The sequence below is a fragment of the Peromyscus eremicus genome, chromosome 5 (assembly GCF_949786415.1).
Source record: "Peromyscus eremicus chromosome 5, PerEre_H2_v1, whole genome shotgun sequence".
In the NCBI taxonomy this organism is placed as follows: Eukaryota; Metazoa; Chordata; class Mammalia; order Rodentia; family Cricetidae; genus Peromyscus; species Peromyscus eremicus.
The window spans coordinates 51598867-51624703 of record NC_081420.1 but is presented as its reverse complement, the minus strand read 5'-3'; the positions used below and the strand labels follow the sequence as shown (position 1 = coordinate 51624703).

Below are 25837 nucleotides of genomic sequence, written 5' to 3'. Positions count from 1 at the left end.
TTTTAACTGGATACACTGTTTTTGTTTGATAGACATGGGGAAAAAACAGCAATGACAAAAAGTGAAGACTTGGATGGATCTAAAATAGTCTTTATATATTTCACAGTTTTGCTGTGAAGTAGTTTGGTATATTTTGTGGGGGTTTTGCTAGTGTTCCTGCTTTATTAAAAAATTATAATTTCATTTCAAGATCCTCCAGACAAAATCATTTGAGCTTCACAGTCTTTGTGCAACGTTATTGGACTCACTTAATGAAATTATAACTCAAGTAAGGTATTTCATTCTGTTGGAGTAAATGAGCTTGGGCCATGAGAGCTCGGAGGGAGCAAAGCCTTCGCTACATTGATGCTTCGTGTTTGGCAGGATGAAGGAGGAGCAGGCACTTCATATTAGAGTTATTTATTGTTCTCTTTGTGTGAACACTATATTGGTGCCTGTCTCTACTGGAAACAACAGCTGTTAACAGGCTCTGAGATGAATTTCAATGTGATCTCCCCTGGCCTCTAGAAAGCTTGTCTAAAAAGAAAATAGGCTCAGCCTTAGAAGAAAAGAGCAAGTTCCAGCCTGGGTCTGGTTGCCTGAAGGCTAAGGGCAGTTAAAACTACCAGTGAGCGTTTTCATGGGTATCTGCACTTAGATCAAGGTATAAGTGCAAATGGGAATACTGGTACAGGCAGGACTCCTTTGTAATAACAGGAAGAGACAAGAGGCAGTGTTGAACATGGTGACCCCACTAAATCATCCTGCCCTCGAGTGGGAAAGGCTGTAGAGGAGAAGGAAAGGGCCCTGCACAGCACAGCAACAAAGTCCTTCATGGCCAGCAGCTTAAGAGGAGATCAGAAATGCCTCTAATGCTGTACCACAACAGACAAGTAATGGTAGCACTTTCATCTGTGGTCCTTTAATAACTGTGGTCCAGGTCCATAGCAAAACAGAGAGGGTTTTGCAGACACAGGGAGAGTGTGGATTCTGAGAGTCCCTTGCCCTGAGTCTCTGGCAGTAGAGAGTACTTGCTGTGTGAACAGGTACTGGCAGCTTCTGCACTATATTCTGTTCAGTGGAAACTTCTGAATAAGGAACTTTGATTCTTTTAATTACCCATTTTAAAATGTGTTTCCTAATAGCACTTCCCACCTAACATTTCTTCAATTCTCTGTTTAAGAAAGAAATTGCCATCTGGGCATATGGATGTACACCACTAATCCTAGTCTCTGGGAGGCTGAGATAGGAAGATATCAAGTTCAAGGCCAACCTGGGCTACAGAGCGAAATACACATTAACCACGACAGGAGGGGTGCAGAAAGCCAGCTGTTCCTGGGTCCCTGGAATTCCACCAATGTCAATGACATTTGACCATCCCTAGGATGGTTCAGGCCCTCTACCTGACTCTGGCCTAATTCTCACCTCTAGTACTCCTACTAATACACCCACTAAGTGAAATGACTATGAATTCAATGAGCGTGTGTGTGTGTGTGTGTGTGTGTGTGTGTGTGTGTGTGTGTGTGAGCGTGTGTGTGTTTCTCGGCTTCTAATTTTTTACTTCATGTATATAGTTCAAGAGCTCAGAGCAAATGTTCCACAAGTGTGGGAGTTGGGAGAATCTTTGTCTTTTGGGGGACAATTCTCTCTTAATTCTGGAACTGTTTTACTCAACTTTCACTCTAAAAATTTCCTTGATAGGTGTTAGCCTACACACCTGTAAGCAGATGAAAGGTTATTATCCTGAAGACAATTAAAGTTTTCAAACATGTGGAACAGGAGCAAAGTAGATGCCAAAATTAAATAAATAAGGGAAGAAAGATGAAAATCATAAGGTCTTTGAATGAATGGAGAGAGGAATTTGATAAAATGCTGTCAGAAATTCAATAAAAGATGGAGCCAGAATGAAGTGTCTGCAGCCATGATGATCTTTCCACCTCCCTTGTCCAACCTTTTGGTAATAAGACCATACGAAAGCATTGGGTTTTTCTGAAACTTGATGTCAAAAGTGCATTTCCTCTTCTTTATCTTTCCAGACAAAGTAAGCATATTGTCAACCTTCCTCGCTCCCTTCAAGTACCTAAGTCCTGGCACCACAAACACGGAGGATGAAGACAATCTAAGTAAGCAACCCCACTTCTCTTGCACAGGGGTCCTCACTCATTGTATATGGGGGTAGGAATGTCTTTCTCTGTTTTCTTGTAGCCATGGAGAGGGAACTGGCTGATCTTGCCCAATATAGGAGATCCTGTTCCCATCTTCAGCAGACCCATCTTCTTCTACAGTTACATCTTTACCCATAGTTCCATCCTCACCTGCAGCGCCACACTCTCCATATTCCCACAGTTACTAGGAAGCTATCATCACCTGAAGTTTGGAGTCCTTACCCATAGTATAGTCCTCATCTGAAGTCCATCTTCACCTTCAGGGCCAAACTCACACAGGTGTTTATCCTCACCCACAGCCTTGTGCCCACCTGTAATCCCATCGTTAAGACAGTACCAGAATCACCTGCAATCGACCCTGACCATCAGTCCACCCCACCTATAGGACGGAATTTATGCAATCTTCATGGTTGTGTCACCTACACCTTGGATCCTCCCTAATCTGCATCCATCTTCACCTTCAGGACCAAACTCATGCAGAGTCCTATCCTCACCCCGAGTCTAGTGCTCCAGTGGAATACCATCTTCCCTTGCAGACCCTCGTCCCTGTGGTTGAATCCTTACCAGAAGTTCTGTCCTCATTTGGAATTCCACTCTCACGTGCAGGTCTACCCTTAACTAGAATCCTGTCTCCCATTGCTGCCCCATCGTTACCAAGTACCCCATTCTCATCCACAGTTGGTGTATGTGCAGCCTCCTTCCTGTCCAAAGCTTCACAGCTCACTTACATAGTTACCACCACCAGGAAATCTACCCTTACCTGAAGTCCCAGTCTCATCTAACATCCTACCCTCATATGGAATTCTGTCCTTATCTGGAGTGCCATCATCATCTTAAGGATAAGAAAATATCAGTAATGTGTGACCAAGAGCCCCAGGGAGTGTAGGAAATACACTAGTTTTCTTAGAATATTCACCTTTCTCTTTCCTTCATTCTCCTGTTCTAACTACAGAAAAAAAAATTAAATGATTGCAATCTCATGGTGTCTCAGAGAATGGATTTTACGGTTCTTTAACAAGAAAAAAGATAACTAAGGGGTTTTCCATTAAAATATCTCTCGTGCATGAAGCTAGAGAAGAATGGGGCAACATCATTAGGTGCCTGATGTTGAAGCTGGGTTGGGCAAGGGGGTCATACCCTTCTCTTCTGCTTAGATCAATGAGGAGAGCTCAGAATAGGAAGTAAGGAAGAGAGGAAAGAGAAAGAGGAGGGGAGAGGAGAGGAGAGGAGAGGAGAGATAACAGTGGAAGAGAAGAGAGAGGAGGAGAGGGAAGAAGAAAGGGGATGGGAGAAGAGGGGGAGGGGAGGGGAGGAGGGGAGAGGAGGAGAAGAGGAGAGAAGAGGAGAGAAGAGGAAAGGGGAGAGGAGGAGGAGAAGAGAGGGGAGGGGAAGGGGGAAGAGAAGAGAGGGGAGGGAAGGAAAAAGGAGGGGAAGGGAAGGGAGGGGGGAAGATTCTGCAAGTGTTTGGCTTGTCCTGTGCTCTCCTCTTACCTGTAGCATATTGTCAAGCATTTAAAAGAGGAGGCCAAACATCCCACAAGAATACCTCTGCGTCTTAACGTCACCTAACAGATGGGCTTCATTTTCAACTAAAATGAGCTAAGAATGTGCTTGTTGTGGAATGGGAAGGAAGCAAGGTGCTATTGGTGGTTGCTAAGATAATTGGCTGAATCAGGCAAAAACACTGGGAGAGATTTCCATGAGAATGTTGTCTATGTTGCCATCAGCCTCTAAGAATCACAACATATCATTGTGGGCACCCCCTCTCTAGACAATTGTTAATGCTATTAGAAATGGATATTTCGCCGGGCGGTGGTGGCGCACGCCTTTAATCCCAGCACTCGGGAGGCAGAGCCAGGCGGATCTCTGTGAGTTCGAGGCCAGCCTGGTCTACAGAGTGAGTTCCAGGAAAGGCGCAAAGCTACACAGAGAAACCCTGTCTCAAAAAACCAAAAAAAAAAAAAAAAAAAAAGAAAGAAAAAAAAAGAAATGGATATTTCTTCCTGTAGTCATTTTTCCTGTTGCTGTGACAAATGCCAGAAAAAGCAACTTAAGGGAGGGAGGGTTTATTTTGGCTTATGATTCCAGGGTATCATGATGGGGAAGTCATGGCCGCAGAACATGAACTGGCTGGTCTCATTGCATCCTCCATAGGGAAGCAGAAAGGGATGGATGCAAGTACTCAACTTCCTTTTTCCTTTTCAGTTCAAGACCTCAGCCCATAGGAAGATGCCACCAAATCTAGGGAGGGTCTTCCCACCTTAGTTAAAACAGTCTAGGAACTTCCCCACAAATAGGTCCAGAGATTTTTTCTCCGGGGGATCATGCCTAGATCCTGTCAAGTTGACAATGAATAGTAGGCATCATACTTCCCTACATCACTGCCTAAAAGTAGAGAGTGCTCAAAGGTCAGAACCATGCCAGGTGGTCACAATTTTCTACTTGGAGTTTTTCATCTCTAGAGAAAGGGAGAGAGAGAGAGGAATAGGGGAATTAACTGACTGGCTTAGACAGGGGTTCTTGATGCTGGTTCTGGGCTCCCCTCTTAGCAAGGCTTGTGGTATGAAGCAAAACCTTGACATATTGTGTATATCCTCTTGTGGTGGTCCGAACTGAAAAGTTTCTGGATCAGTCAAGTTGTGGATAACTACCTCAGAAACCTTGGAAAGAGAGGAGCTAAAAAGCACATTGTATGTGCTGAATTTAGTGTGGCATGAGAGGAATTTGAATTCTGTTTCCTGCTCTCTCTCCACCTTGAGCTGCTGGGAGGCTGACTGAATCAAGAGAAGGAAGCAGGGAATTACCTAGGGAACGTCTGGAGAGAGAGAAGCAAATGGACTCTAACTTACAGAAATTCAGGAGCCACTTTTCTGTAGTAACTAAAGGTCCAAGATCTCAAAAAGTTCAGGACCTTTGTAAAGTCACTGCTTTGTCCAGAGAACACTGAAAAAGTCACACGTGCGCACATACACACCACCGCCACCGCCACCGCTGCCGCCGCCGCCACCACCACCACCACCACCACCAGCATTTGACTCCCTCCTAAGGTTGAGCAGTTAAGAAAATAGGAGCCTAGTTTGGGGCATACATGTTTATTCTTGGACTTGTGAGCTTGCAAATGGGGGTGAGGTTACCAGCACAGAAAGTCACAGAGTTGAGGAGAGGCAGGAACATAGAGCACAAGGAATGTTCAATCAAGGATGGATGATACTTGCAATTAAAGCTATTTTCCTCTGATTTGGTTTACTGGCTAATGGAAAGAAATGTACTGATAAAAATAACTTTTAATTGTTTCTTATACATTAAAATGCTTTTGAAGTGCTTGGGGAGCCTCGTTTTTTGATTAATGGATTCATTTGCTTTGTATGTGGATGTGTGTGGTTAGGTATGTGTGGGGTGTATGCATGTGTTTATAAGTGCCTGTGACTGTGCATGCATATGTATGTGGAAGCCAGGCGAGATTATTGGCTGTCTTCCTCTGTCTTTCTCCCTTCATTTTGTTTTGCTTTGTTTTGTGGATTTTGAGATAGTGTCTTTTCACTGAACCTGATGCTCATGTCTCTATTAGGCTATCTGTCCAGCAGCCTCTGGGATCTGCCTTTGTCTACACCCCAGTGTTGGGGTTACAAACACCCGTGACAGGTCCTGACATTAACATGGGAGGTGGGGACCAAAACACAGGTCCTCTTGTTTGTATTATAGCAAGCATTTCACCCACTAAGTCATCTCTCAGACCTCACTTCCTCTCCAAATGCTGTAATTCATATAGAAACCGTTTTTATACATTTGTATTTAGTATGCACAGGTCCAAGATGTGAGTGGTATTCATGTTTATCTACATATGTGTGGCATGACCATGCATTTCATGCATATGTTTGTAGTGTGTGAGAGTGGTATGTGTGGTAAATGTATATGTCTGTTTGCATATGCATAGTGTGTATCAACATGTGTGTGGAAGCATGGGTGGGAAGAAGAAGCACATTTGAACCTCCTCTAACCCCATACTTCATGCATTTGCATCCTCTGGATCTGTTGTATCTATACTGCTCTACTGTAAAGACAGTTCATGTCTAACCATTCACACACTTTCAACTGTTCAAGAATGCTTCTCAGCAGCAATCTAGATCCTGGCAATCTGGAATATAGAAAAGGTATTGTCTAGAGCTGTGAATCTCTCCATTTAAAGGAGTGGTGCAAAGAGACAGAAAAACGTAGTCAGGACACATCCACCACACACACATTAGGCTCTGCCTATAGAACATTGGTAACTAGGAACCAATCAGCAGTAGACTGGATCTGAGCTGGGAGACTCATACAATACCATGTTTTGAAGACTTGTCTGCCTTCAGCATTCAGCTCTGAGAAGGCTTCACCTTGCAACACTGAAAAGCAATGTGTCCCTGTCTACCCCAGCCCCACCCTCCGCTCAGAAGTTGGGATTTTGCCCAGATTCAATGACAAACAACAGAGACCAAGAGTTTCATCTTGCCTTTGGACTCTGATAGAGGGCATCTCCTTACCAACTGTATCTGCTTTTCTCTGAATTCCATGCACATGCATCACAGCATCATGGGTTACTCATGACAAGCCTTAGAAGAAGGCATCTTCTACCAGCTGTTCAATCTGACAAACTGTCGTACCCACGTATACCAGCAAATGCCAAGCTTGTGCTGCCTTTGGCACACCTCAGCCTGAACCTATCTGTCATGCACCCTGCAGTTCAGGTTATCTACTGCCCCTCTCCACACCAAGCCCTCCCCACTGTCTGGAGGAAGAACTAGGCTGCCTGCCATTCTGTTGTTGTTAAGCCCTGTCATCTGGGAGGAGCTGTTCTGTTTTTAAAACCAGGGCTGCTTGGCAGCCGAATAACCTTCACCAGGAACAATATTATCTCTTCAAATGTAGCGTGGCGCACTGGATGGCTGCCTCTCCAGAGCCCTCCTGACCTGCAGACATGACAGTGTCATTACCATTGATGCATACAATCCCAATGATGCCAAGCCATGAGAGGAAGCCGGGTGTACATAATAACTGGGTAGAAGATTCCAGCCTGCAAGGGAGCCAGCAGAGAAGGAGGAGACACATAAAGAAATCCACAAGCAAGTGGTGGCTTCTTAGGGATGATAGGAATATGATCCCATTTAAGACTTGACCACCACCTTGTCTAACAATTCCTGAATGTCATCAGCACAGGTCATCAAAGTTAATAAATTGCAAATAACAGATTTATTTGAAAAATAAATATGTAGCCACAGCTATGACAATATACAATGATTTTTCTTCCTGTTCAAAATGCAATTTCTTCATGCCTTAGACCTTTAAGCTTAGCATTATAATTGTCGACACATTTTGTCAAATGAGATAATGTACTTATAAGGCTCTGGAGAAGAATCCAGGTGTGAGGGAAGCAGAATGGAAATAATTTCATTTTTCATTTTCCTATACAGATGCCTTCCTGACTTAGATATTTTCTTTCAGTGTCTGGCGGTCTCCAAATTGCTCATGATTGTTCTATTACCGTTGCTTATGGTATTTATCTAATGTCGTCTGAAGTTATTTGCTTGCTTTTTCCTCTCTAATTCCCACGATGGAAAGACACATGTGACTCCCTGAAAAGACCTTATGGGAGTCACAGTTCCGAGATGTCCTCTTTTACAGTGTCTTGAAGAATGAGGCAATTTGCCACTGTACCAAGACAAAAGGACCATGGGCACTGAGGCTATGCATGTGGTCTCCATGGGAGTGAGTTTCATAGGGAAAGGTGTTTGGAACCCAAATCAGGAGCATTCTAAGTGGGAAAATGTAAGCTGAGACTCTATGTGTCAGGTGGAGTTTCAGATAGCTATTCCGTCACCACAGTTACAAGATCATTCTGCTTCCCTGTCTGCCTCCTCAGCATCCTGAGGTAGGTCTGATACACTCATGAATATGCACTTGTATATACACATGTATGTGTGTCTATGGTAAGATCACCCAAGGTCTAGTCTACTCTCAGCCAATGAGCACATGCTGATTTCACCCCAGGTGCCTCCAGGAATACTCAAAGAAAGGTCTATTACTCAAAGAAAGTACCCACTGGGTAGGAAGAACAAGAGCAGGTAGAAAGTCCTCATGTCCCCTCACAACCCAGGAATGTACACATACTGCCAGAGCAAGAATCCCAGGGCACGGCTAGGAATTGACAGCACAAGAGCCACAGTATTTACACAACCCTCTACATTTATTTGTAGGGTACAAGGATCTACCCATTACTCTCCAAGTGTATGCCTTCACAAGTAGCTCTTCCAGACTGTGTTTAAAAGTCAGAGGGTTTTTTTTTTTTGATCTCCTGACTTTTTAATCTGTCGATTATTATATGTGACAATTTGGGTGTATAAAACCTATTAACTAAATGGAGAAAAAAATGAATATAATTTCCTGGGTCAGAGGAGGGAAGTGGAACGTATTTAATGCCTTCTCTGTGAAGAGGAAAATACAAATGCGTATGTCAGAGTTAGAGATATGAAGAGCCCACAGAAAAGGTGGTAGGAAAATGCCCACATGCACCTGGCACCTTGGCTGCAATGGGGATTTGAGTAGCTGCAGGCAATATTAGAGTAAGGAAGGGTCCTTCCATCTCCAGCCTTGTCACAAGAGGAGTGTTACCCAGGTCTGTGTTGCTCCCATTGACATAAGGGAGCCCAAGAAGAAAAGATAGGGCTTTCATCCACATGAGTGGATGTACAGGCAGTGCACTACAGTCTCATAGGAGTGAATGTTTACCTTGTTGAGCAAAGAAAGAGTGACCAGGGATGTGTTTTCTTCTGCTGCTAGGGAGCCAGTGCTGTTCTTTTGCCCACATTTCTGGGTGGTAAGATCAATATCTACCAGCCAGCACACCAGAGAAATGAGAAAACCATTCACCCTTCTCTCGGGAACATCCTGGAATTTCTAGGTAAATTGATGGAAAACACCAGCTAATAAAATAGTCATGAAGAGAAGCTGGATATGGATAGAAGTAGGGAGTCCTGCACTGCTTCCCTGCTGCACTTCCCACCTGCCCCTGGGGTGGTCTTTTTGCTAAGCCTGATAGGCAGATGATAGATAGATAGATAGATAGATAGATAGATAGATAGATAGATAGATAGATTCATAGATTCACTTGTACTCAACTGATAAAGCAAATATAAGTAAAATCTTCATTTTCTGTCATTTAGAGAAATGAAGCTAACACAGAATGATCTAAGATTCCAATAAGCATAAACAACAAAGGCATCATTTAATCTCTCATGTGCTTGACTCTAGACTCTGTGAAGTGAGCACTGAACTGCCTCGCGTTCTAAGGGTCCCAGGACAGAGACCCCAGCCTAAGTCTAGATAGGCTCTGAAGTACTTGCTAAACTCTGAGAATCAGTTAATCAACACATTTTGCATTGGTAATATTACCACAGGTAATGTCATCCCAGAGAGTCTAACTTGTGTCTAAGATAGGCCAACGTCTATAGTTTTTAATCAACTGCTGCTAATTATTGATTATGAATAAAGGAGCTCATAGAAGCTGACAGATAGTTCATATGGTTATGCTTACTTCACAAGCACAAACACCAGCACCCATGTGAAAAGTGGTATACTGGGAGCACCTGTAATCCCAGTGCTGGGGAGGCAGAAACAGGAAGATCTAGGGCTTTCCAGCCAGCCAGCCTAGCCTACTTGGCAAGCTCCATGTTCAGTTGGAGACCCTGTCTCAAGATGAGAGGACACACAACATCAACTTTTTGTCTCCACTCTTGCGCGCGCGCGCACACGCGCGCACACACACACACACACACACACATGAAAACAAAGGAACTCACACCATGGTCTAATAAAGTTTATATGAAGAGTTCCAATTACAACAGTAGCAAGATATTGAGAATTACAGAAGGGAAGCAAATAAAAGGGATTTCACCATGTATAGAACAAAAACATTATTTTCTGAGTTCGATTCTCTAAGATATAGCAGAGGTCATCTGATATGCTGGCCACCATAATCACACTGGCACGCTTATTAAATCCCCACATTGTAAGAAATCAATAAGAAATTAGAAGGCTCCAAGCTGGTTTCTAGGCAATCTGATGTGGGGATTTGGGAATTGTTTTGTTTGCTCTTTATTTTCCATTTTGAGTTCAGCTTGGGAAAATCACATGGTTTAATCTAACGTGCACTCTCCCTTGGCTTGAAATACCCTAAATGGCAGGGTCCATTGCAGTGTGCCCACCCAGGGCACACAACGATTAACACAAACACCTAAGATTTAGCACTTGCTATCTAAAAGGTAATTATTTTGCTGAGATCCATAACAAATGAGTGTTGCAAGGTTATAACTTAGAAAGCACTCAGATTCACACTTTTGAACAAACTAACCTCCCCAAGCCTAATAGCTTTTTAGTAATAAATTGATAGAGATAGTAGTAAGCCCATTTCACAATTTATAAAATTAAACTGAAAAGCTGAGCTGGCTTTTAATGCAGAGCCCAGTGCCCCCCACTGGAGCATTCTAGCAAGGGCTGTTTTGGCTCCTTTATAAAGACATGATGATAGCTATGACTGATGGGTTAGCTCTGAGCTAAGAGGAGGTAGAGTACATGCTGAAAAGAACATTCTCCCATGTTGGGATACCTCTGAAAGGCACCTGATTTTCAAAGGCATCCTTTGTGGCTGTGAAATTGTACTTTCTTCTTCATTATTCCCCAACAACAATGCCATAAACTGAGGGGTTAGGAGCACAGCAGCCATTCTGGCAGGTCTCAACCTATGTAGCTCTCAGGCTGCACAAGAGAAGCAGGTCCATGTGTCAACAGCCAGCCAGGCATTCAGTGTCTGTTTTGAAGCTGTGGATTCACTGGAAAATTCACCTGGAGTTTCCACTTGCTTAATGAGAAAAAAAAAAATCACACCTGCCACAGAGCTGAGAGCTCCCAGCCCCTGAGAAGATGTGCAAGGTGCACAGAGCAACCTGAGCATGGTTCTGCCCGGGCAGATCAGCCCCAGGACTCACCACACATGGGATAGACTTGGCTTCATTATATCCAGATGGCCTGGGGAGGGGTGTTAATCTACAAAGGCCAAGAAAATGTCACAATCATTCTGTGTCCATAAAATCAACTTATAGCCACTGCACAGAAGAGCGGAATGTGAGAGCCCTAGGATTGAGGCCCATCATGAATACAGCATAGCATGCAATCTCTGTAAACAAATTATTTCAACTCCTTGAGTTTCAGTTTCCCCCTGCCTGCTTATAAAATGTTAACCATACTAGCCACTAGCCAAGGACTAAGGAAAAAGAAATATAGCAAAGTTAGGTTCTCAATAGAATACATAGAGGCTGGCAGGGATCAGCAGAAGATGGCAGACTGTTCATAGGCATAAATAATCCTTGGGTTTTTATAATAAACTTGAAAGTTTGGCATTCTAGAAGCACACACCCTAGCAAAGTGCATCAGGGGTCATGTGGTCATGTGGCAGTTCACAACTGGGATTTCCTAAACAGGACAACTTTATTAGAGAATAGTGATCCAAAGTGGCTAGTCTTAAATCATCTTTAAATTCATCTTCACTCAGTTATAAGTTATAGTTATATATAAGTAGCTTTCAGGCTGCACAAGAGAAGCAGGTTCATGTGTCAACAGCCAGCCAGGTATTCAGTGTCAGTTTTGAGGTTGTGAGTTCATGGGAAAATTCACTTGGAATTTCCACTTGCTTAATGAGAGAAAAAAGCACATTCGCACCTGCCACAGAGCTGAGAGCTCCCAGCCCCTGAGAAGATGTGCAAGGCACACAGAGAAACCTGGGCATAGTTCTGCCCAGCCAGATCAGCCCCAGGACCTGTGTGAGTGAGTGTTTGTATGTGTGTATGTGTATGTGTGTGTGTGTCAAATATATGTGTGTGTGTGTGTGAACTAGATATACAGCTTTATATATGTTATAGCAAGTGATGGTTTTGCTGAACTTACTTTATGTCAGTTTTTTGCAAAGATAGAAAATGTCAGATCAACAAAATGGTTCAGGTGGTAAAGGCGCTTGCCACCAAGCCTGATGACCCACATTTCAATCCTTGGGACCCCCATGGTGGAAATAGAGAACTGACTCCTGCAAGCTGTTCTCTGACCTCCACATGCGTGTCATGGTGTGTATACACACACACACACACACACACACACACACACACACACACAGTGTAATTTTTTTAAAAAGAAAGAAAATGTTAGAAGTACAAATGAAGTCATTCTTTGTCCCCTTATTTCTTTTCCTCCCTTCCCTCCACTCCCTCTGGGAGATGGGAATATGTCTTTATGATATAACTGTCTTCTGTTCTTTCATGTCTGTTTACATAAATAATATGTCATGTGAGTATGCTTATGATGTCTATCCTACTCAACTTATTTTGCAAGTTCATTTTGTCATCTAACGTTATGTTGATGAGATTTATTTATGTTGAAGCATATAGAGTCCATTAAGATATAATTGTTGTATGTCATTTTGCTGTTTGATTCTACTACAACTTAACCATTCCTTTAGATGTGGGAAGTTAGACATTTCCTACACTTTCAACTTTAAAAAATTATTCTACAATGAACATCTTTACTAATCTCAGTTTTGTGTTGTGTCCCTAATGACATATTACTGAGTAGGTAGTGTTTCTTGGTTGTCAATGGGTGTCCCTAAATTTTTTTTTGCAGTGGAATTGTGTCAGTGTTCATTCCCACTGATTTGTGGGTGCATGTCTTTAGAAACACATTAGCATTTTGGTCTGTTTTACATGTTTGCCTGGCTAAGGTGGGAAGGATATCAGAAGAGTAATCCAAGGATTCCTGCTATTCTGTAGGGGTAGTAGAGTCCCAGATTTGGAGCTGAACTATATGGTTCATTTAGAACCATTTCCTACCTTGATATGTCAATGTGAGGTATTTTTATTTATAAGGACAAAGGACTTGTAGTAAGTGCTCTTTGTTAAGAAGTCCCAGGAGATTGTGACACAGAAGTCCAAGAACCACATTCACATGAAGAATCAAAGCCACATCTCGGCACTTGTGGCTTTTGATGGCTCTCTGGGTGTTGTCTAATCTAGCATGGAGCTGGATGCTCAGGACCCTGTGGGGCCCTCAGACTCTCAGCTCTATAAACAATCAGCATGACTGAGGCCCAGCAACTGTATTGACATACACAGGTGGCATGCAAGTGTTTAGGAAAGGCAGCTGCACTTCCATTCGATTGGTTCCTAGCTGTCTCCTCTATGGAGGTCTCAGGTGATGCGTTTCTCACTTCCACATGTGAATTGGGAGGCAGAGTTTTGAGAAACTCTCTTGAGCTTGATATAAAAGAGTATGGCCTCAACAAAACCCTACCCCCTGCTCTTCAGTGCTAAGGGCATCACAAGCATCAATCACCACTCCATATGGCCCAGCAGCATGTAAAGAAGGAAGGCACTCATCAATGCAAGAAAAGCCTTTGTAACCTCTGCTGTTGCCCCAAACCATACATAGGCAGGGCTACTCATCTATTTGATTTTGAGAGATAATGTGGGTGCTGAGGAGGGAGGCACTTATGGGTGACAACAGCATAGCTCATACAGACAACAGAGTGTGAGATCACCCGTAGGACACAACCCTTGCCTGTCTCTTCCTCACATCTTTTCAAGCCTGGCTTTTTGAGAACTGCCCAATGATGGAGGAGGCCTTTCCCCCATAGGCAACTAGTCCCCGCTGCTGCTGCTTCTCCCCTGTGTCTTGCAGAAGTCATTACAGCACCTTCTCCAGACCCGGCTGAAGGTGCTGATGGCCAGGGAGCCATGATCCTGGATTCCCAGCCTTACAGAGTCATCATTAGCAACAGTTTTTATCATTAGTGGTGACCTGCCAGTGCCCTGGGTCATGACTAATTTGTTCTCACCTCCAGGTACCAGCAGTGCTGAAGTGAAGGAAAACCGAAACGTGAGCAACCTGGGAACTAGGCCCCTGCCCCCTGGAGACTGGGCCAGAGGCAGCACACCCAGCATTAAAAGGAAAAGGCCACTGGAGGAAGGAAATGCAGGGCATTTCTGCAAACTCCAGCTGATCTGGAAGAAGCTCTCCTGGTCTATGACACCCAAGAATGCGCTGGTCCAGCTGCACGAGCTGAAGCCAGGTCTGCAGTACCGGATGGTGTCACAAACTGGCCCAGTGCACGCCCCAGTCTTCGCGGTGGCTGTAGAAGTGAACGGGCTCACGTTTGAAGGCACGGGGCCCACTAAGAAGAAAGCCAAGATGCGGGCCGCAGAGATGGCCCTGAAGTCCTTCGTGCAGTTCCCCAATGCATTCCAGGCCCACCTGGCCATGGGCACTAGTACCAGTTCATGCACTGACTTCACCTCTGACCAGGCCGACTTCCCAGACACGTTGTTCAAGGAGTTTGAACCATCCTCAAGAAATGAGGACTTCCCAGGCTGTGGTCCCGTCGACACTGAATTTCTGTCCTCTGCCTACAGGCGAGGACGGCTACTCTACCACACACTGGACCTCATGGGCCAGGCTCTGCCTGACAGGTCCAGGCTGGCCCCCGGGGCCCTGGGTGAGAGGAACCCTGTAGTGGTGCTGAATGAGTTACGCTCAGGTCTGCGGTATGTGTGCCTCTCGGAAACAGCCGAGAAGCCCCGAGTCAAGAGTTTTGTCATGGCTGTGTGCGTGGACGGGAGGACGTTCGAAGGCTCTGGACGCAGCAAGAAGCTGGCCAAGGGCCAGGCAGCACAAGCTGCCTTACAGGCCCTCTTCGACATCCGGCTGCCTGGCCACACACCCAGCAGAAGTAAAAGCAACCTCTTGCCACAGGTGAGACTTCTCGGGTAGCTGCCTGTCAGGTGGAAAGATGGATGTGAATTGGGATATTCTTGCTGTGATGGGGGAATGAGCCTGCCCCTCTCCCCCAGTGTCTGTGAGCAGAGTATGGTGAAGCACTAGCCTTCCTGAAAAGGCCCCTTTCTTAAGCACACAGAGAGAAATTGCCGGGTTTTATGGATAGAGAATCATGAGAATATTGAGAAAGCAAAGAGATCAACACAGCAACTGAGCAGAAGTCATGAGAGAATTCATGAAGCTAGGCAACTTCCACAATGATGGAATCAACACTAGGGAGGAAAGACAGCTAGAGTCGCAGGAAACGAAGTGGAGCCAGCAGAGGGCAGGGTCTTCTGTCCCCATCAAGGAGCCCAGGCTGCAGGAAAGGCAGGATTCATTTGTCAGACCTTCCAGTAGCTTCGAAAGTGAAGAACCAAGAAGAAAAATGTGTTGGTTGGTGGTCTGGGCTGAGTTTCTAGTCAGTTACTCTGGGGAAACCAAGATGGGAATTGTCTCATTGGGAGTGGCCAGGACCTCTGTAACTATGGTTTCCAACCAGGTAGGAATTTCCCCAGTAAGACACCAACACAGACCAAGAGTCGTGGGAAGAAAAAACTTGCTGGAAGGCTGAGAAGTTAGAAATGAGAATTAGGAGACTGTGGATATGACTCAGTTGGTCTAATGCTTGTCCAGCATGCATGAAACTATGGGTTCAATCCCCAGCACTGCATGAACCAGAAATGTTGTTGCATATCCACAATCCCTGCACCAGGGAGGTAGAGGCAAGAGGACAAAGAGTTCAAGGCTATCTTCAGCTACATAGCAAGTTCAAGGTCAGCCTGGCATGTATGAGAGAGAGAGAGAGAGAGAGAGAGAGAGAGAGAGAGAGAGAGAGAGAGAGAGAAAAGGAAGAAAGAAAGGATCTTTCCCAGGTTTACCAACACATGGTGGGTCTGCTTTCATTTTTTCTTTCTTGATGATACTGAGGTTCAAACCCAGAGCCACTTGCACATTAGACAAGGGGTCCCCCTGAGCTATACCCCCAGCCCTGTAAGTCTGCTTTCTTATAAGAGTTTACCTTCACTTGTTTAAGATGCCTTTGTAGCACTGCCTGAGTGTCAAGAATTACTCTCACACCACTTAAGACAACCTTATTCTGCCAAGTTCTATAATTGCTTATTTATGCAAATTATCTTTTCTCTTATCACTTTGAGACTTATTTGTAGATCTCACTAATGTGGCCGATACAGAAAATTATTTTTATTCATTCTGGGCATCAATCAAGGGAAGAAACACTTTACATAGTTAAAAGGCACTTAGCCCCGTGTGGGATTCATCATAAGTACTTAATAACTATGAGTTGTTGCTGTGATCGCCACCATCATGACATCACAGCGCCTGGAACAGAATACCTTATTTTGCCTTAGGAGATAAAGAATCCATAAAAGAATTCAGGATGTCATCAAAACCCCAGATACTGCTCAGGGATACGTGTGAAGCCACAAAGAGCATAAAGGGATTTTTACCTTAAATAACAACTGGATAGGACATTTATTCATTCATTCATTCATTCATTCATTCATTAACTCACTCCATATTTATTTGACTCTAAGCAGGCATGGGATAGATGCCACAGCAGATGTTCTTTGTGTCTGTGCATATGTGTGTGTTTGCAGCATATGCATGTATGTGTGTTTGGATGTATGTGTGTGTGTGTGTGCATGTGTATAGAGGCATATCAGAGATCAGTGTGGTGTGTTTCCTCTATCACTTGCCACCTTTATTTATGTTTATTTTTATTTATGTGAACATGTAGGGGATATGCACATGACTGCAGTGGTCCCATTACCTGGTCCCATACCTGAAGTTACAGGTAATTGCGAGCCATCTGATGTGGGTTCTGGGAACTAAGAGGTCTCTGCAATAGCAGTATGCACTCTTAACCGCTGAGCCATATCTCAGCCCTCCACCTTATTTTTTGATACAGAGTCTCTCACTGACCCTGAAGCTCAGCAGTTTGGTGAGAATAGCTGGCCAATGTGCCCCAGTGTTCTGTCTGTCTCTAGCCCACTAAAGCTTGGATTACAGGCACGTGCTACCATTCCCTGTTTTTATGTGGATGCTGATGATCCAGCCTTGGGTCCTCATGCTTGTAGAACACGCACTTTATTGACTGAGCCATGCTCATAAGATGTACTGCTTTTCACAAATCTTGGGTGAGGGAAAAGATAAACTACGTATGAGTCCCAGTTGAGGAATGGTGGTTTTACCTGCTCTATCTACCCCCCATTCATTTACTTTACCTCAAGCATTTATTGCACATGCAATAATCACTTTAATGAGCATGTGGGAGGGGTCGACCATAAACTTCATCAATCTTGCCTTTCAGCTTATGCTCAAATAAATGCATAACCCCAGTGAAAACAGTGAAAGAAGCAAGAACACTTTCTAGACCCACCCCTGTGCACTTACTAGCAAGAAACTCTATGGTCTTGCTTCCTCTCTTTTCTATGCCTTTGTCTTTTTATTTTCCTGACGTCTTCCCATTCTACCCTTCTGCTACCTGGAATCAAACTTGCAGAACAGCCACAGAAGCACTCTCCTCCCTATTGCCTGGACTCAGGCTGGGCAGAAGAATGAGCCCCTTCTGAAACTGCCCATGACCTTTGGCATGAGCTTGATCAGCTCATCTCTCTTGCCTCCTTATTTTGAGAAGGCCCCACAGTTGATTGTGGGCATGCCCCTACTGCTGTTTCACTCTGCGGCAGCTTGATGCCACTTTGCAAAAAGGCTGGAGCTACCCGCAAGGCTCCCAGACAAGCCTGGGATTATCTATTTACTAGGACACCCACCCCATCTCTCTCTTCTGCTTCCTACTGTGTGAAATTGAAGGACGTCAGTGAGTTCTGGGTGTGATGCCTCCTTCTTTCATGTTGTCAACTCTGAGCTCTCACGATGGAGAAGCCAGGCAGCGCTACTACTTTGTAATAGTCATTTGACCCCAGAATGCAGCACATCCGTTAAAGCCATGGCTGCTAAATTATTTTTCTCTGACAGACTGCTAACCACTCCGACTGGATGATGAAGGGCATGGAGCGGCTCGAGGGTTGCGGGCCATTCATCACACCACAGCAGTACAGCCATGCCAGGGGCTCATTATCCTCTCGCCTCAGAACCCTTGAAAAGTGCACCCCATAGCTGGGTGGGGGCCAAACATAACAATGGGAATCAGGACTGATGAAATGTAAAGCCTGTCCTAGATAGGGTCTAAGTTCAGGGGAGAATACAAAAAAATAAACAATTTTAAGGTTTACCATAAGTGCTGGTATGTCTTCCTAGTCAGCCTAAACCCCTTCCTTCTAGGAACTGTGTTATCTCAGAACCACTGTCAATACATCATGGGGCCTCTGTCTATAGATCACAGAAGCCCTAGCTATGCTCTGTGAAACCCTTGTCTACATGTCATGCAAACCTCTGTTTCTAGATCCTGAGTGCCTCACTAATAGATCATAGATACTCCATCTATATAGATCATAGAAACTCTATGCACAAATTATAAACCCCTGTCTACACATCATGGAATCCCCACCTATATATCAAAGCCTCTCATCTATAGATCATGAAACTTCAGGAAAACTATATCTGTGAATTGCAGAATTCCCTGCCTATAGATCATAAGCCCCCATCTGTAGATCAGTGAACATTCTGTATACACATTCCAATAACCAATCAAGACATCATGGAACCTTTCCCTATATTTTGTGGACTACAACCTATTCATCATGGACCACCCATCTAACCATCATGGAAACTTCCCATAAATATTCTGTGCCCCTCATCTAAGAAGCATAGAATCATTCACTTATACTTCATGAATTTCCCTCCTTGACTATATAAACATCGTGAACACCACACCCTCATCCTTCTAGGATGTTCAAGTAAACATTTGGTCCCAAAGGCACATAACTGAGGTTCAGGTCTCTAGAGATGTGTCCTTTTGTGATCTTTGTCTGATTGTTCTGCTAGCAGTGCCCTGGGTGCAGCAAACCAAACATCTTCACAAAACCATTGCTTGGGCTCTCTGAACAGGGCACTTTCCACCTCCCCCGAGCAAGGACAATTCTTCCAGAGTTTGCTTTGAGAACCTTGTAGCAGTGCAATTTCTGGAACTTGGACACTGACACCAGTATTTAATGTTGTCTTCCCAAGTTCCCCATGTAAGACAAATTCGCAGGATAGCAAAGACACACATGTTATTCCATAGAAGATAACTAAATGTAGTTTGTTCAATGTTTTAACCAAAAACTAGCATTACCAGCAAGGCTTCAAGCCACCCTAGTGGGAATTCTCTTAGTTGTATGATAGGCTTTGAAACAAATACTTCCTGTGTGCCAGTGCTTAGGAATGTCAAGGAAGCGTGTTTAAGACATAGTGGTGAGGCTGGTGAGGTAGCTTGTTCAGTAAAGTAATTGTCATGCAAGCAAGAAGACCTGGGTCTATCTCTAGCACCCATTTAACAAGAACTGCATGTTGATGTGCCTTTGAAATCCCAGAGCTCAAGACTTAGAGACAAACGTATCCTTGGATTTGCTGGCCAGCCAGCCTAACTGAATCAGTGAGCTCCTGGCCAAAGAGAGACCCTGTCTCCAGAAACAAGGTGGAAGATATCCTGAAGAATGTCAACTAAAGTTGACCTCCGCTTTCTACATGCATGCCACACACATGCACCTGCGCACATACACACACACACACACACACACACACACACACACACACACACACACACACGACACAGCTGAGAATCTTAGTGGGTTCTGGAATGAAGACATAGAGTATACAGGATGTATAGGAGAATCTTTTTTTTTTGGCAATTGTATTTATATATATTTGCACAAATACATACATATACATATACATACTTTAATATATAAACTACACTGTGTCATAAGGACTGTTAGTATCTGCATTTTTTTTTAATTTTTATTTTTACAATTCAGTTCTACATATCAGCCACAGATTCCCTTGTTCTTCCCCCTCCCGCCCCCCTCACCTTCCCCCCAGTCCGCCCCCCATTCCAATCTCCTCCAGGGCAAAGCCTTCCCCACAGACTGAGATCAACCTGCTGGACTCAGTCCAGGTAGGTCCAGTCCCCTCCTCCCAGGGTGAGCCAAGGGACCCTGCATAGGCCCCAGGTTTCAAACAGCCGACTCATGCAATGAGCACAGGACCCGGTCCCACTGCCTGGATGCCTCCCAAACAGATCAGGCCAATCAACTGTCTCACCCACTCAGAGGGCCTGATCCAGTTGGTGACCCCTCAGCCATTGGTTCATATTTCATGTGTTTCGGTTCGTTTGGCTATTTGTCTCTGTGCTTTATCCGACCTTGGTCTCAACAATTCTCGCTCATATAAACCCTCCTCATTCTCGCTAACTGGACTCCCAGAGATCCACCCGGGGCCTAGTCATGGATCTCTGCATCCAGATCCCTCAGTAGTTGGATGAGGTTTCTAGCACGACAATTAGGGTGTTTGGCCATCCCATCACCAGAGTAGGTCAGTTCGGACTGTCTCTCGACCATTGCCAGCAGTCTGTTGTGGGGGTATCTTTGTGGATTTCTGTGGGCCTCTCTAGCACTTAGTTTCTTCCTATTCTCATGTGGTCTTCATTTACCATGGTCTCCTATTCCTTGTTCTCCCTCTCTGTTGTTGATCCAGCTGGGATCTCCCACTCACCCAAGCTCTCTTTCCCTCGACCCTCGCCCTTCACTACCCCCACTCATGTCCAGGCTGTTCATGTAGATCTCATTCCATTTCTCTGTCATTGGGCGATCCCCGTGTCTTTCTTGGGGTCCTGTTTTCCAGGTAACCTCCCTGGTGATGTGAGTAGCAGTCCAGTCATCCTTGTTCCACATCTAGTATCCTGCTATGAGTGAGTACATACCATGTTTGTCTTTCTGAGTCTGGGATACCTCACTCAGGATGATTTTTTCTAGATGATTTTTTCCATCCATTTGTCTGCAAACCTCATGATGTCATTGTTTTTCTCTGCTGAGTAGTATTTCATTATGTATATGTACCACATTTTGTTTATCCATTCTTCAGTTGAAGGGCATCTAGGTTGTTTCCATGTTCTGGCTATTACAAACAATGCTGATATGAACATAGCTGAACAAGTGCTCTTGTGGTGTGGTTGAGCATTCCTTGGGTATATGCCCAAGAGTGGTATAGCTGGATCTTGGGGGAGATGGATTCCCAATTTTCTAAGAAATCGCCATATTGATTTCCAAAGTGGTTGTACAAGCTTGCATTCCCACCAGCAGTGGAGGAGAGTTCCCCTAGCTCCACATCCTCTCCAGCATAAGGTGTCTTCAGTGTTTTTGATCTTAGCCATTCTGACAGGCGTAAGGTGGTATCTCAGAGTTGTTTTGATTTGCATTTCCCTGATGATTAGGGATGTTGAGCAATTCCTTAAATGTCTTTCAGCCATTTGAGTTTCCTCTGTTGAGAATTCTCTGTTTAGTTCTATAGCCCATTTCTTAATTGGACTGTTGGGCATTTTGATGTCTAATTTCTTGAGTTCCTTATATATTCTGGATATCAGTCCTCTGTCAGATGTGGGGTTGGTGAAGATCTTTTCCCATTCTGTAGGCTGTCACTTTGTTTTGTTGACCGTATCCTTTGCCCTACAAAAGCTTCTCAGTTTCAAGAGGTCCCATTGATTGATTGTTTCTCTCAGTGTCTATGCTACTGGTGTTCTATTTAAGAAGTGGTCTTCTATGCCAATGTGTTCAAGACTACTTCCTACTTTCTCTTCTAGCAGGTTCAGAGTAGCTGGATTTATGTTGAGGTCCTTGATCCACTTGGACTTAAGTTTTGTGCACGGTGATAGATATGGATCTATTTGCAGCCTTCTACATGTTGATATCCAGTTTTGCCAGCACCATTTGTTGAAGATGCTTTCTTTTTTCCATTGTGCACTTTGGGCTTCTTTGTCAAAAATTATTTGTTCATAGGTGTGCGGATTAATGTCAGGGTCTTCAATTCTATTCCATTGGTCCACATGTCGGTTTTTATGCCAGTACCAAGCTGTTTTTATTACTGTAGCTCTATAGTAGAGCTTGAAGTCAGGGATCGTGATGCCTCCAGAGGTTGTTTTATTGTACAGGATTTTTTTGGCTATCCTGGGTTTTTTGTTTTTCCATATGAAGTTGAGTATTATTCTTTCCAGGTCTGTGAAGAATTGTGTTGGTATTTTGATGGGGATTGCATTGAATCTGTAGATTGCTTTTGGTAAGATTGCCATTTTTACTATGTTAGTTCTGCCTATCCATGAGCATGGGAGATCTTTCCATTTTCTGACATCTTCAATTTCTTTTTTCAGGGACTTAAAGTTCTTGTCATATAGGTCCTTCACTTGCTTGGTTAGTGTTACCCCAAGGTATTTTATGTCATTTGTGGCTATAGTAAAGGGTGATGTATCTCTGATTTCCTTCTCCGCTTCTTTGTCCATTGTATATAGGAAGGCTACTGATTTTTTTGAGTTGATCTTGTATCCTGCTATGTTGCTGAAGGTGTTTATAAGCTGTATCAGTTCCTTGGTGGAATCTTTGGGGTTGCTCAAGTATACTATCATGTCATCTGCAAATAGGGAAAGCTTGACTTCTTCCTTTCCAATTTGTATCCCCTTAATCTCCTTATGTTGTCTTATTGCTCTGGCTAGAACTTCAAGTACTATATTGAATAAGTATGGGGAGAGCGGACAGCCTTGCCTCGTTCCTGATTTTAGTGGAATTGCTTTGAGTTTCTCTCCATTTAATTTGATGTTGGCTGTTGGCTTGCTGTAAATTGCCTTTATTATGTTTAGGTATGCTCCCTGTATTCCTGATCGCTCCAAGACCTTTATCATGAAGGGGTGTTGGATTTTGTCAAATGCCTTTTCAGCATCTAGTGAGATGATCATGTGGTTTTTTTTCTTTGAGTTTGTTTATATGGTGTATCACATTGACAGACTTTCGTATGTTGAACCATCCTTGCATCCTGGAATGAATCCTACTTGATCATGGTGGATAATTGTTTTGATGTGTTCTTGGAGTCTGTTTGCCAGTATTTTATTGAGTATTTTTGCATCAATGTTCATGAGGGAGATCGGTCTGTAGTTCTCTTTCTTTGTTGTATCCTTGTTTGGTTTAGGAATCAGGGTAATTGTAGCCTCATAGAAGGAGTTTGGTAATGTTCCTTCTGTTTCTATTGTGTGGAACAATTTAGAGAGTATTGGTATTAACTCTTCTTTGAAGATCTGGTAGAATTCTGCACTGAAACCATCTGGTCCTGGGCTTTCTTTGGTTGGGAGACTTTTAATGACTGTTTCTATTTCATTAGGGGTTATTGGACTATTTAAATAGTTTATCTGGTCTTGATTTAATTTAGGTATGTGGTACCTATCCAGAAAATTATCCATTTCTTTTAGGTTTTCCAGTTTTGTGGAATAGAGGTTTTTGAAGTATGACCTGATGATTCTCTGGATTTCCTCAATGTCAGTTGTTATGTCCCCCTTTTCATTTCTGATTTTGTTGATTTGGATGCTCTCTCTCTCTCTTTTGGTTAGATTGGATAAGGGCTTGTCTATCTTGTTGATTTTCCCAAAGAACCAACTCTTTGTTTCATTAATTTTTGTATTGTTCTCTTTGTTTCTATTTTATTGATTTCAGCTCTCACTTTGATAATTTCCTGGCATCTATTTTTCCTGGGAGACTTTGCTTCTTCCTGTTCTAGAACTTTCAGGTGTGCTGTTAAGTCACTAGTGTGAGATTTCTCCAGCTTATTTTATGTGGGCATTTAGTGCTATGAATTTCCCTCTTAGTACTGCTTTCATAGTGTCCCATAGGTTTGGATATATGGTGTCTTCATTTTCGTTGATCTCTAGGAAGTCTTTAATTTCTTTCTTTATTTCTTCCTTAACCCCTTGGTGATTCAGTAGGGTATTATTCAGTTTCCATGAGATTGTAGGTTTTCTGTAGTTTTTGTTGTTGTTGAAATCCAACTTTAGATCATGGTGGTCTGATAGAACACAGGAGGTTATTCCAATTGTTTTGTATCTGTTTAGATTTGTTTTGTGACCAAGTATGTGGTCGATTTTAGAGAAGGTTCCATGGGGTGCTGAGAAGAAGGTATATTATTTTTTGTTAGGATGGAATGTTCTGTAGATGTCGATTAAGTCCATTTGAGTCATGACATCAGTTAAGTCCTTTATTTCTCTATTAAGTTTCGATTTGGAAGATCTGTCCAGTGGTGAAAGTGGGGTGTTGAGGTCTCCCACTATTAATGTGTGGGTTTTTATATGTGATTTAAGCTTTAATAGTGTTTCTTTTACATATGTGGGTGCCTTTGTGTTTGGGGCATAAATGTTCAGAATTGAGACTTCATCTTGGTAGATCTTTCCTGTGATGAGTATGTAATGCCCTTCTTGATCTCTTTTGATTGATTTTTAGTTTGAAGTCTATTTTGCTGGATATCAGGATGGCTACACCCGCTTGTTTCTTAAGACCGTTTGATTGGAAAGTCTTTTCCCAGCCTTTTATTTTTAGGTAGTGTCTATCTTTGAATTTGAGATGTGTTTCTTGTATGCAGCAGAAAGATGGGTCCTGCTTTCGTATCCATTCTGTAAGCCTATGTCTTTTTATAGGTGAATTAAGTCCATTGATATTGAGGGATATTAATGTCCAGTGATTGTTCATTCCTGTTATTTTTTTGGTGGTGATGTGTGTGTACTTTTCTTCGTTGGGATTTACTGCTGTGGCTTTATCTATTGCCTGCGTTTTCGAGGGTGTATCTGACTTCCTTAGGTTGGAATTTTCCTTCTAGTGCTTTCTGTAGGGCTGGGTTTGTGGATAAATATTGTTTAAATCTGGCTTTGTCATGGAATGTCTTGTTCACTCCATCTATGATGATTGAAAGTTTTGCTGGGTATATTAGTCTAGGCTGACATCCATGGTCTCTTAGTGTCTGCATTACATCTCTCCAGGACCTTCTGGCTTTCAAAGTCTCCATTGAGAAATCGGGTGTTATTCTGATAGGTTTGCCTTTATATGTCACTTGGCCTTTTTCCTTTGCTGCTCTTAATATTCTTTCTTTATTCTGTACGTTTAATTGTTTAATTATTATGTGGCGAGGGGACTTTTTTGGGGGGTCTAGTCTGTTTGGTGTTCTATAGGCTTCCTGTATCTTCATAGGCATTTCCTTCTTTAAGTTGGGAAAGTTTTCTTCTATGATCTTGTTGAATATATTTTCTGTGCCCTTGAGTTGGTATTCTTCTCCTTCTTCTACCCCTATTTTTCGTAGGTTTGGTCTTTTCATGGTGTCCCAAATTTCTTGGACATTTTGGTTCATGACTTTGTTGACTTTAGTGTTTTCTTTGACTGATGAGTCTATTTCTTCTATTGTATCTTCAACGCTAGAGATTCTCTCTTCCATCTCTTGCATTCTGTTGATTATACTTGCATCTGAAGTTCCCAATCGTTTTCTCAGATTTTCTATTTCCAGCATTCCCTCTGTTTGTGTCTTCTTCATTTTTTCTATTTCCCTTTTCAGGTCTTGGACTGTTTCCTTCATTTGTTTCATTGATTTTTCTTGATTTTCTTTCAGTATTTTATTGTTCTCTTCCAGGACTTTTTTGATTTCTTCTAATTTGTTTGCCCTTTCCTCTAGTTGTTTACAGCGTTCTTCACATTTTTTTTGTCTTTTCCTCTACACGAGCCTCTAGCTTCTTCATGATGACATTCATAAGGCTATTTTCTTCTGCTTCTTCCAATTTCTGATGTTCAGGTCTAGGTGTTGGAGGAGGGCTAGGGCCTGGTGATGCTGTATTG

The 25837-nt window shown here is 43.2% G+C and overlaps 1 protein-coding gene across 1 annotated transcript in view; it reads left to right on the top strand.

The window, feature by feature from the left end:
• Window positions 1–1978: 1978 nt before the first annotated feature.
• The window catches only part of Adarb2 (adenosine deaminase RNA specific B2 (inactive)), a 197925-nt gene continuing 174066 nt past the window's right edge, over window positions 1979–25837 (top strand). The window contains exons 1-2 of the mRNA XM_059263018.1: window positions 1979–2102; window positions 14059–14966. Of these exons, the coding sequence (XP_059119001.1) occupies window positions 1979–2102; window positions 14059–14966 (1032 nt within the window). The remainder of the gene's footprint in view (window positions 2103–14058; window positions 14967–25837) is intronic.